Consider the following 14,694-nt stretch of genomic DNA (forward strand, 5'->3'; position numbering starts at 1 on the left):
ATCACGATCGAGAACGATGTAAGGATGGATATAGCTGTCAAAATGTCTTGCTTTTCGCAACGGTTATGTTCCCCCTTTTACGTCTTGTACCAACCAACTAGGGCTGCAGACCAGGAATTTCTGCATGTTGTAGTATCGTTATATATGGTGCACATAAATAAGTTTGGCACTTTTGTCGGTGTGTCTGGTATTTGCGTGGACTAAATAATAGACTTTGAACCTTGTAATGTGATCACGGTACATTTTTTCTTTGGCCCTTACGTCCTTTATTAGAGTTTTAATGTCAATTTCGGCTGTCTTGGAGGCTTGACGAATGCTCCTTAATTAAGCTTGAAAGTTGATAATTGACACCAAATGTGCGGCTCTTTCTACTTTGTCTTTCCTTTCCTTTGTTTGTGTGTGTGTGTGTGTGTGTGTGTGGGGGGTAAAAGTCATAAGATTGACTGACTCTCTGAAGGAGATGGAGCCGATTGTTGTGAGGACCTCAAGGGCATGTAATTGGCCAACAATTAGTTGCTGAGTTTTGATGGGCATATATTTATATATATACACTAACTAGATGGTTGGATGGAATGGTTGATTATTTCGAATCTGACCTTTATTCCCGTCAATGGCCGTGCCCGTCACTCCGGCGACCCTTCAAAAAAGCCTCAACCACTCTCATTCAAAGTGGAAGCCACGATTGACTTCTTCTTTTGTCTCCTGGGCTTAATTCATTAGACTTTTAAAATGTAGTAGTATCAACCAAGTTTTGGGGATCAGCTAATTATTACGTATTAATCTGGTAGAGTGTGAGTGTCATGGGGACAAAAGGTTGAGTAAAACAAAGAGCACAAAAGAAAAGGGAAGAACAATTGTCTCAAATAGAACGCCACTCCTATGGAACAAAAAACTTTTTAGAAAACTTTTGATTCTTCTAGTGAGATTATACCACTACTACTATAAAGTATCCTCAAAATCCAGTTCAGGACATTTAGTCGGTTGATTCTCAAGTACGTCCTCCCTCCTCCTAATTAAAGATTTTTTGGTCCCCCATAAACCAACAACGTACCCTTCTTCCTTCTTCGCTGTTATAAAATTTGGAGTTCTCCATTATATTGAATCAAAAATAATTGAGTAAATATTTTAGACTTGGCTCAAGCAAAGATATTTAGGACTTTTGTTTATTTATCCGACAAAGAACATCGTACAATGCGATACTTCGAAGAAAGGAAAATAATCCCTGTGAAGCTATACAATACAAGGAATGAATCACTTTGGTGAGAAGGGTTAAGCCGCAATGGATGGCCGCAGCACCAGTGAGGAACGAAAGCCAAAAAAGAAAAGGGATTTACTGATATACTACTACTTACTACTGCATGATAAAAGAAGTAAGCATGTGCTGAAACTCTTATTTAAACACAAAGTGAAGCTCAGACAAAGCGACGCTACTCCGGTAAATATGTCCAAAGTACGAGATTAAGAAGCATCCTCGGTGGTGGGGTGCACGGTAACCTTGGAGTTGTCATCAACAACCTCGTCATCACCGTAGATCTGATCGAGTACAAGGATCAGTCCCATGGCAAAGGCCCCATCGAAACCAGGCCGTAGTGAAAGACAGAACACGTCCTTCCCAAGCATCACATTCGCCGAAGCGTCCACTTTGCGTCGAATCTCAGCCACTGATTCCTTCTCCGCATTAAAGAATGTGCAGCACCTCTGTGCATAGGAGCCCTCGATGTGGTACTCCTCGCCGGAGTTGTTGTACATGTCCACCGTCAATCCCGACCGTCCGATCATTGATGATCTGCGCACGCTGAAAATTGGCTTCTGGCCCTCCACCCTCTCTCCTAGGAAACCTTCCCATCTCTGATGAAGGCTAGGCCTCTGCAGTACCCCCAAATACCAAAACAAAACTTAGCATGTTTCGTCAGCCTCCGGTTTGAAAAAGTATTAATAATAAGCCAATTATTAAAAAAAATTTAATACTGCTTACCCCATGCTGTTTGATTACTACATGAATACCAAAAATGGCGAAGATGTTTTAAAACAGAGATGAGATTTTTTCATTATCCAGTAAATGGACTCGGAATTATTTATTATTCAAGGGTAGCTGGCCAGTTCTTTTGACCAAATTGGGGGTCGGTTGACATTTCTTTCGTGAAAGAGGAAAAAAAAGAAATCACAGAAGTCAACAAGAAAGAATCCTCTGAACTCCAGAAGCTTGACCCAGCACTGAGTTATGTGGCTGAAACTCGAAACGGGAAAAGAAGGAGAGCTGAAGCTAGTAAGATCACCAACCAGGTAGACTCACTTAATTCCATTAGATTAAATGGCTAGTCTAGCAAAGCAAAAACGTGCGCATTTTGGATCTTCATTCCAAATCTGATTGGGATACTTTAGCATGTATTATGTATTGAACATCAATAAACGCAAAAATTTGCACGTACAAGCGTAGAGCCATTAGATTTTGTTGGTGAAAAAGTACAAGCGTACCTTGCGGCGGACGGTGAGGAGGCATTTCCCAGAAGCGTCCATCAGAACGAGCTCACTCTTGTCGGAGTCGGGCCCGTAGGTATCAACTCGGAAAACCAGCTGTCCTTTGCAGTCATACACGGTAAAGCCGTCGCCGGCGAAGAAAAGGGACGTCTTGAGAACTGTGAAATGCGTCTCTTCTTCGTATATGAACCCATCTTCTACCACTGCACAACAACCCCTCATTCTCTGTTTTTATCTGAATTTTCTCCTCAAAGCCGGATCTCAAAATAAAATATCTAACACAGTTCACTCCTTTCAAGAATATGATTTTAATAGGGAAGACAGGAAAGATAGGGAGATATTTTTATGATGATGATGATGTGAAGAGGAAAGGGCCACACGAGGTAAAGGAGGAGCGGGAGAGTATCTAACGTCAAGTAGATTTCGGAGGGTACAATGAATGAGACGTGTGCGTAGGTATTAATATAGGGTTTTGTCTTTGGGAGGAGCTCAACAGAGGGGGGAGAGAGAGAGAGAGAAAGAGAGCGAGCGAGGGAGGGGTGGTAAGTAAATGGTAATCAAGTAATCATCGATCGTATTATAAGCAGACGTATGCACCGCACAGAATATGTTTCTGCAACGCACAAAAACACACGCACTGAGGAATATTAAAAAGGTCCACGTCAAGAATCGTCGGCCCTTGGAGTTCGGCGTCGGAGGAGGTGGACCCTTTTTCAAGAATGGAATACTAAAGCTGCGAATCTGGTGGTGCAATTTATGTGGAGTTCGAACACTCGTACAAAAGATGCTACAGGAATCCAATTGACTTTCCCAACTTTTCACCATTCATCAAATTCTTACTTCTAACAGACGACAATTAGTCGGTAACTTACGTTCAAGCCATTCCACTAGATTGACATTAGGTTGGACATTACTCGAGCCACAAGTTTTATTGTACTTTGTGTCGATGATTTTTTTTTTTTTTTTTTTTAAGGAGTGTCGATGACCTTGATGCGTGCATACTCAAAATTCAAAATAATCTTGCTTGTAAGGGTAGGAAAAACATTTTAACAACTGCAAAATTTTGTTTGGACTTAAAAGTTAGTAAATAGATGAAGGAACTTTTTCGAGGGTCCATACTCCAGACAAATTAGTTCTGTCATTCAACTTTACTAAGCCGATAACTAGTACGAGTACTAACGAATTTAATCAAGTCGGACACTCTAACGTTCAAATTCGTTTAAATATATTAACAAGTTAGAAATTGTATTAAGTTTGGCTTGTTTATTTTCTAAATTAAAGTCAAACGAGTTTTTACTAAATTGAACTTGAGTCCAGCTTGAGTGGTTTAAAGTTTTTCACATATAAATTTTAATTTTATACTAATCAAGCCAAACTCGAGCCTAAGTTTAAAATTTTATCAAAACAAAAGACTGCAGGTTGAGATCTGCTTGATTAGTTTGCTAACCAATCTCAAATGAACTCTTACCAGACCAAACTTGATCGAATATCGAGCAACTTATATATAGTTCCGCTTCTCAGCCTAATAACTAATTCAATAAGGTAAACTTTGGAAAAGGCTAACTAGACTTTGTTTTGACTTGGTTAATCCACAAGCTTATGTGTGGATGACAATAGTATTATGCCAAAAAAAAAAAAGGAAGAAAGAAAGGACAAGAATGTCGATTAAATTCTTGAAAGAAACAAAATGCTAATAACAGATTAAACATAGACGGTAGATTAGTTAAATTATAACGTCCTACATTTAACATCGGAATTAAGTTAAGATACAATTAATTGGTTAATCTAATACTAAAGTTTGGGAATAACTACTAACTGAGCCTAAATATTCTAGACCCGTGATTTTTCAAGACTAAAATCATACAAGGAGCATGAAATAAAAGGTTATCACCATCGTACCAAAATCATTAATTATCGTTTGTCTTCTTAATATTGCTCCTTAGCATGTTCACATACTAATTACTCCCTCCATCTCACTTTGATAGTTTTGGTTATTTTTTCACACACTTTAAGAAAAATTAGCTAACTTTATTGAAAGAGTAAATTTAACAATTATTTTTCTAAAATACCCACATATTAATATTTGGAGTATGAATAATCACTATATCTTTACATTAATTACAACAACAATATTATGAAAAGTTGCACCATTCAAGTATATTAAATAAGGAGACGTTTTAGAGAAGTTACAAGTTAATTAAAATTTTCAGTTGAAAGTTGGACATGAAAATTGGAACGCATGAATAAAGAAAATAAAACTATCAAAGTGGAACGGAAGGAATATAATATAATAGACCTAACAATTCTGTATTGTGCTAATACACTTTAAAACTCTATGTCATGCAACTAACTTTGTCTGAACAGATTCTGCCGTAATTTGACAATTTATATTCCTTCTGACTTGTAGGAACAAAATCCAGTCCTTTGGAACATGATGCTTACTGGATTAAAGACGATAAAATGGAGAAGGAAAAATTCATAGCTACAACCTAGAAAGCCATAGCTAGTTAATTAGAGCATCTCTTACCGTGGGTTTCCAGCGCGTAACTTTTGACAGATATATATTTTCGAAAATGCATTTAAAAGTATCGACCATATATTCCATTAATGAGCGCATTTAGCTGATGTATTTGCTGAAGATAAGTTTTGTGCTGAAAACATGAGTTCTCATTTTGTGCTTACATTTTGCTTTTTTCTGTCCCTTATTATTAATTCTAGATGTTGATGTTACTAATTAAAAACTTTCAGAGCGTTTATCTTTTGGCTTTTCCCTTTTAAGAAGTTCAATCATTGCCCACTAAAAATAATAATACATTTTGTTGTTTGTGTTCTCAATTTCTGGCTGAATCAAGTAGTGGCATCTGCGGGTGTATTAGGTAGCTAGTAAATCTTGGTCTAACGCTTTGCACTCTAGAAATAAGAAAAATCCGCGGCACAACTCTCCAACCTTTACAACGGCGTTGTGTATTTGACATCTGTCCTGCCATGTTGCCATATTTGGATTTGTTTAATAATAACATGAACATCATCAATTTTTATATACCTAACCGCCAAATATCACCAGACTATGAAATGGCTTGATTTTTTTTTTTTTTTTTTTAAAAACTGTTCGGATAAGTATTGACAGGATATAGGATAGAGGTATGATATTTGTAGTGCGAAAATGCAAAAGAAAAAGGAAAAACAGTTCAGGAAAATGAGTTGGATCTCTACTTACGAAAAAAGGAATTGGCGAACTAGGTATCGATTCAACCCCCAAAAAAAAAAAAAGAATTAATAAAATAAAGAGGGCAGCTTTCCCGTGTTAAACAGCAAAAAGGTTTCCTTTTTTTTGTCTATAGGGGGAAAAATAGATCAAAGGAGAATAATTAAAGCTAGTCATCTTTTTTTTCTGGAGAGGATAACTATTATATAATTTAATCTATTCTGAATCAACATCGAATTAAACTGATATATTATGCATCCATCTGAATATTTTAAAATCAAGCCACTTTAAATATGACGATTGATGGGAGGCAATTTTCGGATGGTAGTCATCAGTAGCACAGGATTCGACGTTGACTTCTAGTATTCATGCGAACTAAAATATCCCTTCCGGACAATATTCCTTTTGCAGATGCGCTTTTCTGACGTCCTTACTGACGGAATAGTATTCTAAATAAAGATTGAAAATGACATTTTGCTTTTGATCATAATCATCACAATTACCATTGATAACCTAAAAAAATAACCAACGAAGTTTCCATGTGTAAGTGTAGCAAGTACATCAGAGAATCCACTGGCGTGGTAGTGGCGGTTCTGCTGGTATCACGGCAAACATATTACCGGAGGCTTCCACTTCCAGCATATCATCATAGCCACGCCAAAAGATAGACCATTCCAGCTCCCACCTATTTTTATCTTTTCACTTTTACTCTATCATGGGGGAAGGTTTGGCTTGACAGCATATGTTATATTTTCACGATCGAACTTCCTAAATATCATGCTAATTTGTAAATAAATAATTAGCCTGACCCGTGCAAGGTTTTTTAAAATTGGGAACCTACTTTGGATCGATTTGGAAGTAATAGGATCAAATCATAGGTAGGATCATGGAACTGAAAAAATATTTTGAATAGTAAAATCATAGGACACACCTCTTAAAACCATGATGTTTAATTTCGAAATGACCCTTATCTTTGTTTGAAATATTGCATTAAAAGGATGAAAAGGTTAGGTAACACGCATTGTAATTTGACGTGACACACTCGATTACGTGCTATAATCTCATGCCATATATGGAAAGTGGGTAAAGCTAAACCACAAATTATTGCTACTTTTTCTGGGATAATCTAAACAGCTTCAAGAGCAGCAACCCGGTCAAAGCTGTGCCATGAATCAAATTAGTCATCTTCTCTACATATTGTCGCCACGCCCCCTTTTTCTCACCTAAAGTATTCGTTCATGAAGTAGGATTGAATAATAAAGCAAAACTTTTGATAGTGGGTTCTACTTTCGATGGCTTTATAATCAGCAGCTCGTGGAACTCAATTAAAACGCAAAAAAAAAAAAAGGAAGAAAAACAAATTAATCAGTGGAAGATTCTATTATGATAGCAACAACTACAAGGACAAAAAACAGTACGTGTAAATGGCATCTGAAAACAGCGGGTAATCCACCGTCCCACTCCCTTATCTAGTGGGTATAGGATAAAAAGTAAGAGCAGTAAGGTCAGCTGAACAACTGTACACTAATATCCAGTAACAGGAACCACACTGTTATATACTAAATTCTTTGACTTTTTAAAGTACTAATTGCTTGCTTTTTTAATCCATGCATATAAGTAATGGATTTGTAATTCAATGGACTAGCAACAGTCATCGAGTGCAGTCACAGTCAGCGAACATTACACCTCGCGCTCCATTTTGTAATTTTCCTCACTCTAAACTAGTTAAATCCTGATTCTTGAACAGCTTTACTAATTTTCAAAAGGAGATTAAGATTTTGTCCACAATAACCCGTGGCTAATCCTTTTGTTGGAAAGCCATAACTTCTTTATGCAAGACTTGGTAAGACAGAATTACGTGTTCTTCAGTCTTTTTCTTCTGATAAACACTCTTTAAGAAGTTTCCAGTTCTTCTTTTTCTTTTTTAGGTTCTTTTCAAAGGGCGTGTTGAGTTTGCAATAATCAGTTCTTGGCCTGAAGAGACTGCCACCTGCACCGGCGAAAATGCTGTATTACGAATTGTCAACAAAATATAATCACAAGGATTCCGCAATCAACCTAATAATTAAAAATTAAGTTTCATACTTCCAGTATCATGTGTTCGTCACCCTAATTTTGCTACATCCCCAGTTCCATTCGATCCAAAGCTACAAATTAACTGAAATTAAGGGCCAACATAGCTTAGTTACGGTTTCTTTTCTAACTAAGGCCGACGGGGTTTTTGTATCATTTTGAAAATCATTAGTTGCTGATCTACGGCTTAAATGAGATCTTGGAAGCTGGTTCTCATGGATTAATAGAGAGAGAAGTTATCATATGATGAGCCTGATTATTCATACATTAAGCTCGATTGCAAATTAGTATTCAACATCAACACGCAATATTCAGATTCTACGTACATGTGTGTAGGAACAGGGAATGCATTGCTGCTGCACATGTTCTTGCTCATTTTGGGCTTAGATTGAAGTCTCGGCTTGTTTGGTGGATAATTTCTCCACTTTCTTTCTTTTGAGTGTTGTTACTGATGATTCCAGTGGATGAAAGTTAGTTTCAATTTCAAACAAAAATAAAAATTGTTTTTGATGTGAACGTCCATAAAAGTCTGGTTGGTGACATTATTGCCACACGCATTTGACTCATGTTTTTTGCATTCTTCTTCTGGAAGGCGTTTAGGAATCTGGAAAGTTAAAGTGGAAATTTTGCTGGGGCGACTTGGGGAGTTGTAGCTTAAAAGGCGTCCAAGGAGTACCATTTCATGGAAAAGGAAAGCCACAAAATTGTAAAGTCAGTAATGGGCGTTGTGTGGAGGATCAATCATGGGTCTTTGGACTGCAAACCAATCTAACCGCTTGCAAGCGGCTCGAGTCCGAACTCGACTTGACTTGAGCTTGGTCAATATTGAGTTCGATTCGAGCTCGAGTTGACCAAATCAAATTCGAGTTTGAATTCGAATTCAAAAATACTAAATTCGTTATCTCGCGAACCGGCTCGAACTCGATTACATATATGTATATATTTTAATAGTAAATTTACATATATATATTCCTAATATTTTATTATTTGTTAAGAAAAATTATTATTTTATTTATTTTTTAAAAACAAAATAATTATTTTATTTTTTTAAACTTGAGCTCCAACTCGATTCGAATTTGAGTGGAGCTCAATCTCGAACTTTACATTTTAAGTTTGTCGAGTTGGAGTTCGAGTTCGAGCCTCATAAACATAGATTGAGACTCGACTCGATTAAACTAAAATTCGATTTAATTTGACTCGTTTGCAGGGTCTGGTCTCCTACTGGGCGTTTATCAAACTCATCCAACTTTATGGAGTTCACACTATTACTTTTCTATATTTCTTCTCTCTGTCTCTGTTTTTTTTTTAAAAAAATTTGTTATTCGCAAGTAATCGGATCGGCGTGGTTCCTTATTAGATTAGAAACAATTTCTTTGTTTTTCTTTTCCTCGCTGTCCTTGGTTATTCACTTACTCTATTCAGCATTCATACATGCAAAGTGCAAACCAAAACCTTCATTGGATGAGGAGCAAATCGTACAAACTTGAGCATCGCTACTAGTTATACCTCAGCCCAGTTCCATTTCAAAGCCCAGCCCATGGAAGAAAGTCAAAATAAAGTATACAAGAAACCATATAGTTTTGGTTAACGGGTAAACAAAGAGCCCAGCCAAAAAAAAAAAGAAAAAAGAAAAGAAGGACAAATTTTTAACAGTGTCCTCTTTCACTCCGTTTTCTTACTAATGAGAACCCAACTGAGTAATTTGCTTATTTCTCCGTCCTCTTCCAACCCTCTCCCTAGGATCTGTAAATGCTTCCCTATATATGACTGAGGGCGGTCATCTCAGCCTTCCTCGGTTTAGTGATTGGCCGAGGTAATCTTCTCAGGGCTTATGCCATCTCGGCTCGTTACCTTACCCATGAGACCGACCTCAGTCTTCCCATGGTGGTCTTACATCGGCTCGGCCCTCTATCTCCGCCCTCTAATACCTGACATCCCATTGGAAAAGTTGACTTCTATATGATGGGATGATATGATAGTAACGTGACAAAATGACATGACCACTGTTATGTCTTGTCTATTAGTCCTAACACTGTTCCTGTCAGTCTCAGATCCATGAGAATTGGACTCATCATTCTTCCCACTGTTCTATCTACTATAAATACTCTCTCATCCGTAGGAAAGGTATGCATTCAGAAATACACACTTGAGACTCTTAAACCACTTCTAGTTTACGATTGAATACCCTAACTGATTTGATCGTCGGAGTAAGATCGGGGGACCAAGCCCCGTACATTGCAGATTTGATAGGTGGGTTATTTCAACTTGTTCAATCATCTCGAAGTCACTTCTTCAATTTGACTCGGTTCAACCGTTCAAAAATTACCTCGTCAATGAACATAGAAAAGTGATCTCTACTAAGTGAATGCATTCACGATGTATTTCGTTATAGGAGAAAGGAATATGAGATAACAAGTGGTACCCAAAAAAAAAAAAATAATAATAATAACATGTGGTAAAAAAGTTCACTATCACCGAAAAGTCTTGGTCTCGTGGTTAGAATTAAAGTCTAAAATGTAAAAGTTTAGATTCTAATTCCCTTTCTCCCTCTCTAAATTTCAACCCTCTCTTAGTAGAAAAAAATTTTAAAAAAAAAGTTCAATACTTGTTCATTAAAATATAAAATATAAATAAGTGTCTAGTTCACAGTCAACATCCAACGAGCGTTAAAGATGCGATTATTACATATCTGTAATACGTGAGCCCATTGAATCAACCCATGCCGGAGTTGCAGGCTTCTCACATGCCACAAAACTTCTGTTGGGGGCAAATGTAAGCCCAGAAACAAAAATGGCCTGTAAGGCTTACATTGCTACGGATAGAAAGTAAAAAATGGAAAATCGTGGAATCAGAACAAAATTTTCTCGAGCGAGTTGTATTGGGAACTAACTAAGTGTGGCATAGCCGGGAGTTGGACTACTGGTAAATGTTTGTTGAGCAACCAGATGTTAATGTCGGTCAAGAGCCGTTGGGTGGTAAGACGAGGCAGGACAGACGTAAAAGACCGATCTGTACTCATTAATGACACAGAATCTTGGCTGACCATATATTTCTTGATAGACTGGTTTGAAACAAAGTCGGTTTGATTGATTGATGTTCCAATGCATGGTAGTTTTTGCACACACATTTATGTTGATTGAAGATATAGATAGATCCTCCTTGTTGATCACATAAAAGTGAGATTTGCTCGTATCCCTGCTGGGGAACTACTTTTTGAGAAGTCCTGAAAAATAGATGGATAGATGTTGCACAAACTTACAACAAAAAAAGCGGCAGTTTCATAAAGAGCAAGCAGTAAATGGACATTAAAGCTGAATCTGTAGACTCGATATCAAAATCAGAACTTGCAGCCTTCAATACTGCTACTACTACTACTACAGAAAACCGCCAGCAAGTACGATGCAAAGTTTCTCCCAAAATCCACACTACAAACAAGACCATTTTCGAAAAACAGCACCTCCAACATTAAATGCAGGTGAATATTTATGTGATTCGCCTGTCAACCCCTTTTCTTCTGGCTTCATTTTCCGATGCTAAAATTGGCTGTTTTCAATTCTGCATTGGATACCTGACTCCAGCTGCTAATACTCGCTGTTGTTCCATCTGAATCATGAAGGATATCATGGTTTTAGTTCAAAGTTTTTTGCACTAACAAAAGAGACTCTCGCTACCCCCCTATTATTGCCACTGCTTGAACGATTTTTTTTTTTTTTCCCTTTTTCCGGTCAAACGGAACATATTTGTCATTGGTTGTCAAAGCAGCATATAAATAGTAGGATTACATGCTTGCTTATTTATTGCAAATTATGGTTAAACAAATACTAAAGTTAGTAGTTTCAACAAAATTTAGAAAATAAGAACCTGAAATCTTCAAAAAGTGATTTAAATGTCTAAGAAAATAATGCCCGGAAAGTTGGTTAGTTTGACTAGAACAGCAGGTATACTATATATATACCTGGAAGAGTTCGTGGAGTTTGTTCTTGAGATAACAGTACTCATGTTCTAGCAACTCCAACACTCTCAAACACCTGAAAAAATATATATATAAATACCATATCAAGGACGCTGAAAGTTAAAGTACACATGCACTCGTAAACCAAAGAAATAAACCGATTAATATAAGATAAGAAAATATCTCAGGCTTCATGGTCCAAAAAAGCCATAATTCAGCTAGTTTCTGACTTGCGAGAAGCACGTTAAGGAAAAGTTGTGTGAATTTGCGAAATGCTGCAGGTAATGTCTAGTACTGTTTAAAGGAAAAAAAACATTTGAAAACTTTCTTTCAGAGCGTTTTTAGAGGGTATGTAAGAATGTGAAGGCGCAAATGCAGAGAGAAGGAAAGGTTAAGAAGTAGAGAGGCAGCGCTGATCTTAGTTTAGTAGTAGTGTTGTTACCCAGCTCTGTTATTCTGCTCAGAAGCAGCGCGAAAGGCGACGCATACAGCCCTGACCCTTTTGGCACCAATGCTTGAGCTGGCTGCTTCCTATAAATTGATTTAAATGTATTCCCATCTTCTTGTAATCCGAGAACTCCTTATCCAGCCTGTGTATCATTCATCACCGTATTATTCAAGGAAAGATATGTAATAAATCCCTTAAAAATACAAAAAAAAAAAAAAAAAAAAGGAACATGAGAGTTGGTTCTTTTTTACAAATGTAACACGGCAGTATAACTTTTTATTTGTCCTCTCCAGTCCATGCTAAGTAACAAAGGCCCACAAATATCATTCATAAGCTTTACAGTGCAGGTGCAATTTTGTGGGTTTGATCATGAGGACAAAACACGAGCAAGAAAGAAAAGAGTAGTAGTAGACTAGTAGTGGTTGTGGTGTATATTACAACAATCCTCGAAGATTCCTCAACAGCTTCTCGGACTCGTGGAAATAAATGTTAACAACCTCGTATACGAAGTTCGGAGAGGACTCGTCTTGCAGTTGCTGAAGCTGCAAGAACTGCTCATCGAGCACCCCCTTCAGAGAAGAGACCACAGTTGCATTTTAGTACTATGCTGATCAAGAATCAAGAGCAAAAGAGAAAAACAATGCCAGATTAAAGCCAAACAAAAAAAAATAGGGTGAAGAACCTGGTGGAAAAGTAACGCAAGCAAGCGGTTCATGTCTAGTCGTAACCGCTCCGCCCCCAAAACAAGCATCCACAACGGTAGACCCGTTTTGACTGAATTTTTTTTTTTCCAAAAAAAGAAAAAGAGAGAAACAAAAGGGAGGAGATGATACTTCTGTAACTGGAAGTGGAAGGATGCAAATTAATGGACTTCTCTTTTTTTTTTTTTTCCCTTTTTGGTTGGGGAGGAAGAGTACCTTTTTTTTTGGGTTGCTGGGGGGGGGGGGGGAGTGCGGGGCTTGAGTACTTTTCAAGGGCTTTTGTGTTGCTTTCTTTCTTGAGGAGTAGGACAAAGGACGACAACAACAGCGACTGTGGAGAAGTGGAAGGCTGGTTTGAATCAATTTAAAGGCCGAGATTAAGACTAGAGGTGGGACAGATCGATGGTGGAGGGTATTAGGGACGGGGCGGGGTCTTGACTTGACCCCACTCATTTGAGGCGAAAGAGGACAAATTGTACCTCTTTGTACTCTTGCAGACACGTATCATCATGGCGCGTGCTCTCACCCCTTATCCCCGCTGTCTTCTTCGTACCCTACTAGACTACTTTACTCTCACCCCTTTTTCCCTTCTTTTTTTTTTTTTTTGTTGGGTTCTTTCAGAATTCCTTGAAGCATGACTTTTGCTTACGACTTCCTCCTTATTGATCGTCTTGTTTCTTTAATCATGCAATTGGTGAGTTACCCAAATGGCACCAACTTACTTATCTCAATGCATTGCCAAAAAAAAAAAATTGCTTTATTTTCTTGCTTACATTCTTTAATCATGCAATTGGTAAGTTCTCAAAATTGCACCAACTTACTTATCTCAATGCGTTGCCAAAAAAAATTTGCTTTATTTTGTTGCTTTCATTGGGCTCAATTACAATTAAGTAGATAAATTGTGACTTGCACGTAATTACAATAAATTTAGGATTTGTTTGTATTGCCATTTTTTTAAAATATTTTTTATGAACGCATTTTTTAATTATCTCTTTATTTTATATATATATCAAATCATTACAGTATAATTTTTTTACAAAAATTTTAGAAAATAGCAATCCAAACGAACTCTTAAGTTGCAATGCCCCCCCAATATGTTATTCTTTAGGAACAGACAGAAAATATCTCTGATTTTGCTAGTAACCTTTTATCTCCTGGTAAAAATTTATGAGAGTCTCTTCTGATTTCTTTAGAAGTTCAATGGCATCTTTATTAACAATTGAGTTACGACTAGCTTTGACTAGCATGCGTTCTTGTTCTCATCTTTGATTCTTGTATTGCTAGATCCTATATATGAGTAGAAATTACTGATGACTTCTATATAGCTCTGGTGCCAGAAACAAAGCAAGACATTGATGATTGATCAGTCTGTTGCATTATTAAAAGGAAAAAGAAAAAGCCAGTAATTACAATTCGTTCACATATGGGGAAAGACCATTTAGGAAGAGACGGGTGGTAGCAGTTAAATTAGGAACAAATCGAGGTGAATGTGGGATATCAACCGGACCAGCTGGGACTACGGCCAGACCATACAAAAAACTGCTGGCTGCACCTTACAGATTACAGAATTGAGAGAGGCGCTGGAAGTGTGTGCTTTGTCTTCTTAGCCTTCTGCTGCTGTTGGCCTCTGCTTGTCCAATCCAAAACACCATCACTCGCTACAGGCGGATGGTGGCGGCGGTGACCTCCTCCTTCTGTAGCCCCCCCCTTCCTTCGGGAGGGGAACTACTCACCTCCGCGTGCTGTCTACTTTTGCCTGCCAAAGGTGCGGCGTTTGCACACTCCCTCAGCACCTCCAACCCGACAACTCCCTGCACCCGCTTGTAAACTTGTCAGC

At 37.7% G+C, this 14,694-nt stretch overlaps 1 protein-coding gene and 1 pseudogene across 1 annotated transcript; both read right to left on the bottom strand.

The window, feature by feature from the left end:
* Positions 1-1,136: 1,136 nt before the first annotated feature.
* LOC113741631 (protein LURP-one-related 12-like) lies at positions 1,137-3,034 on the bottom strand. The gene is made up of 2 exons (XM_027269215.2): positions 2,476-3,034; positions 1,137-1,866 (listed from the first exon to the last, which is right to left on the bottom strand). Exons 1-2 carry the CDS (start codon positions 2,698-2,700, stop codon positions 1,459-1,461), a joined length of 633 nt encoding a protein of 210 aa, XP_027125016.1. The 5' UTR covers positions 2,701-3,034; the 3' UTR covers positions 1,137-1,458.
* A 7,974-nt stretch (positions 3,035-11,008) lies between these two features.
* LOC113742084 (pseudo histidine-containing phosphotransfer protein 6-like) lies at positions 11,009-13,056 on the bottom strand (annotated as a pseudogene).
* Between the last annotated feature and the right edge of the window lie 1,638 nt (positions 13,057-14,694).

The sequence above is a fragment of the Coffea arabica genome, chromosome 4e, assembly GCF_036785885.1.
Source record: "Coffea arabica cultivar ET-39 chromosome 4e, Coffea Arabica ET-39 HiFi, whole genome shotgun sequence".
Lineage (NCBI taxonomy): Eukaryota > Viridiplantae > Streptophyta > Magnoliopsida > Gentianales > Rubiaceae > Coffea > Coffea arabica.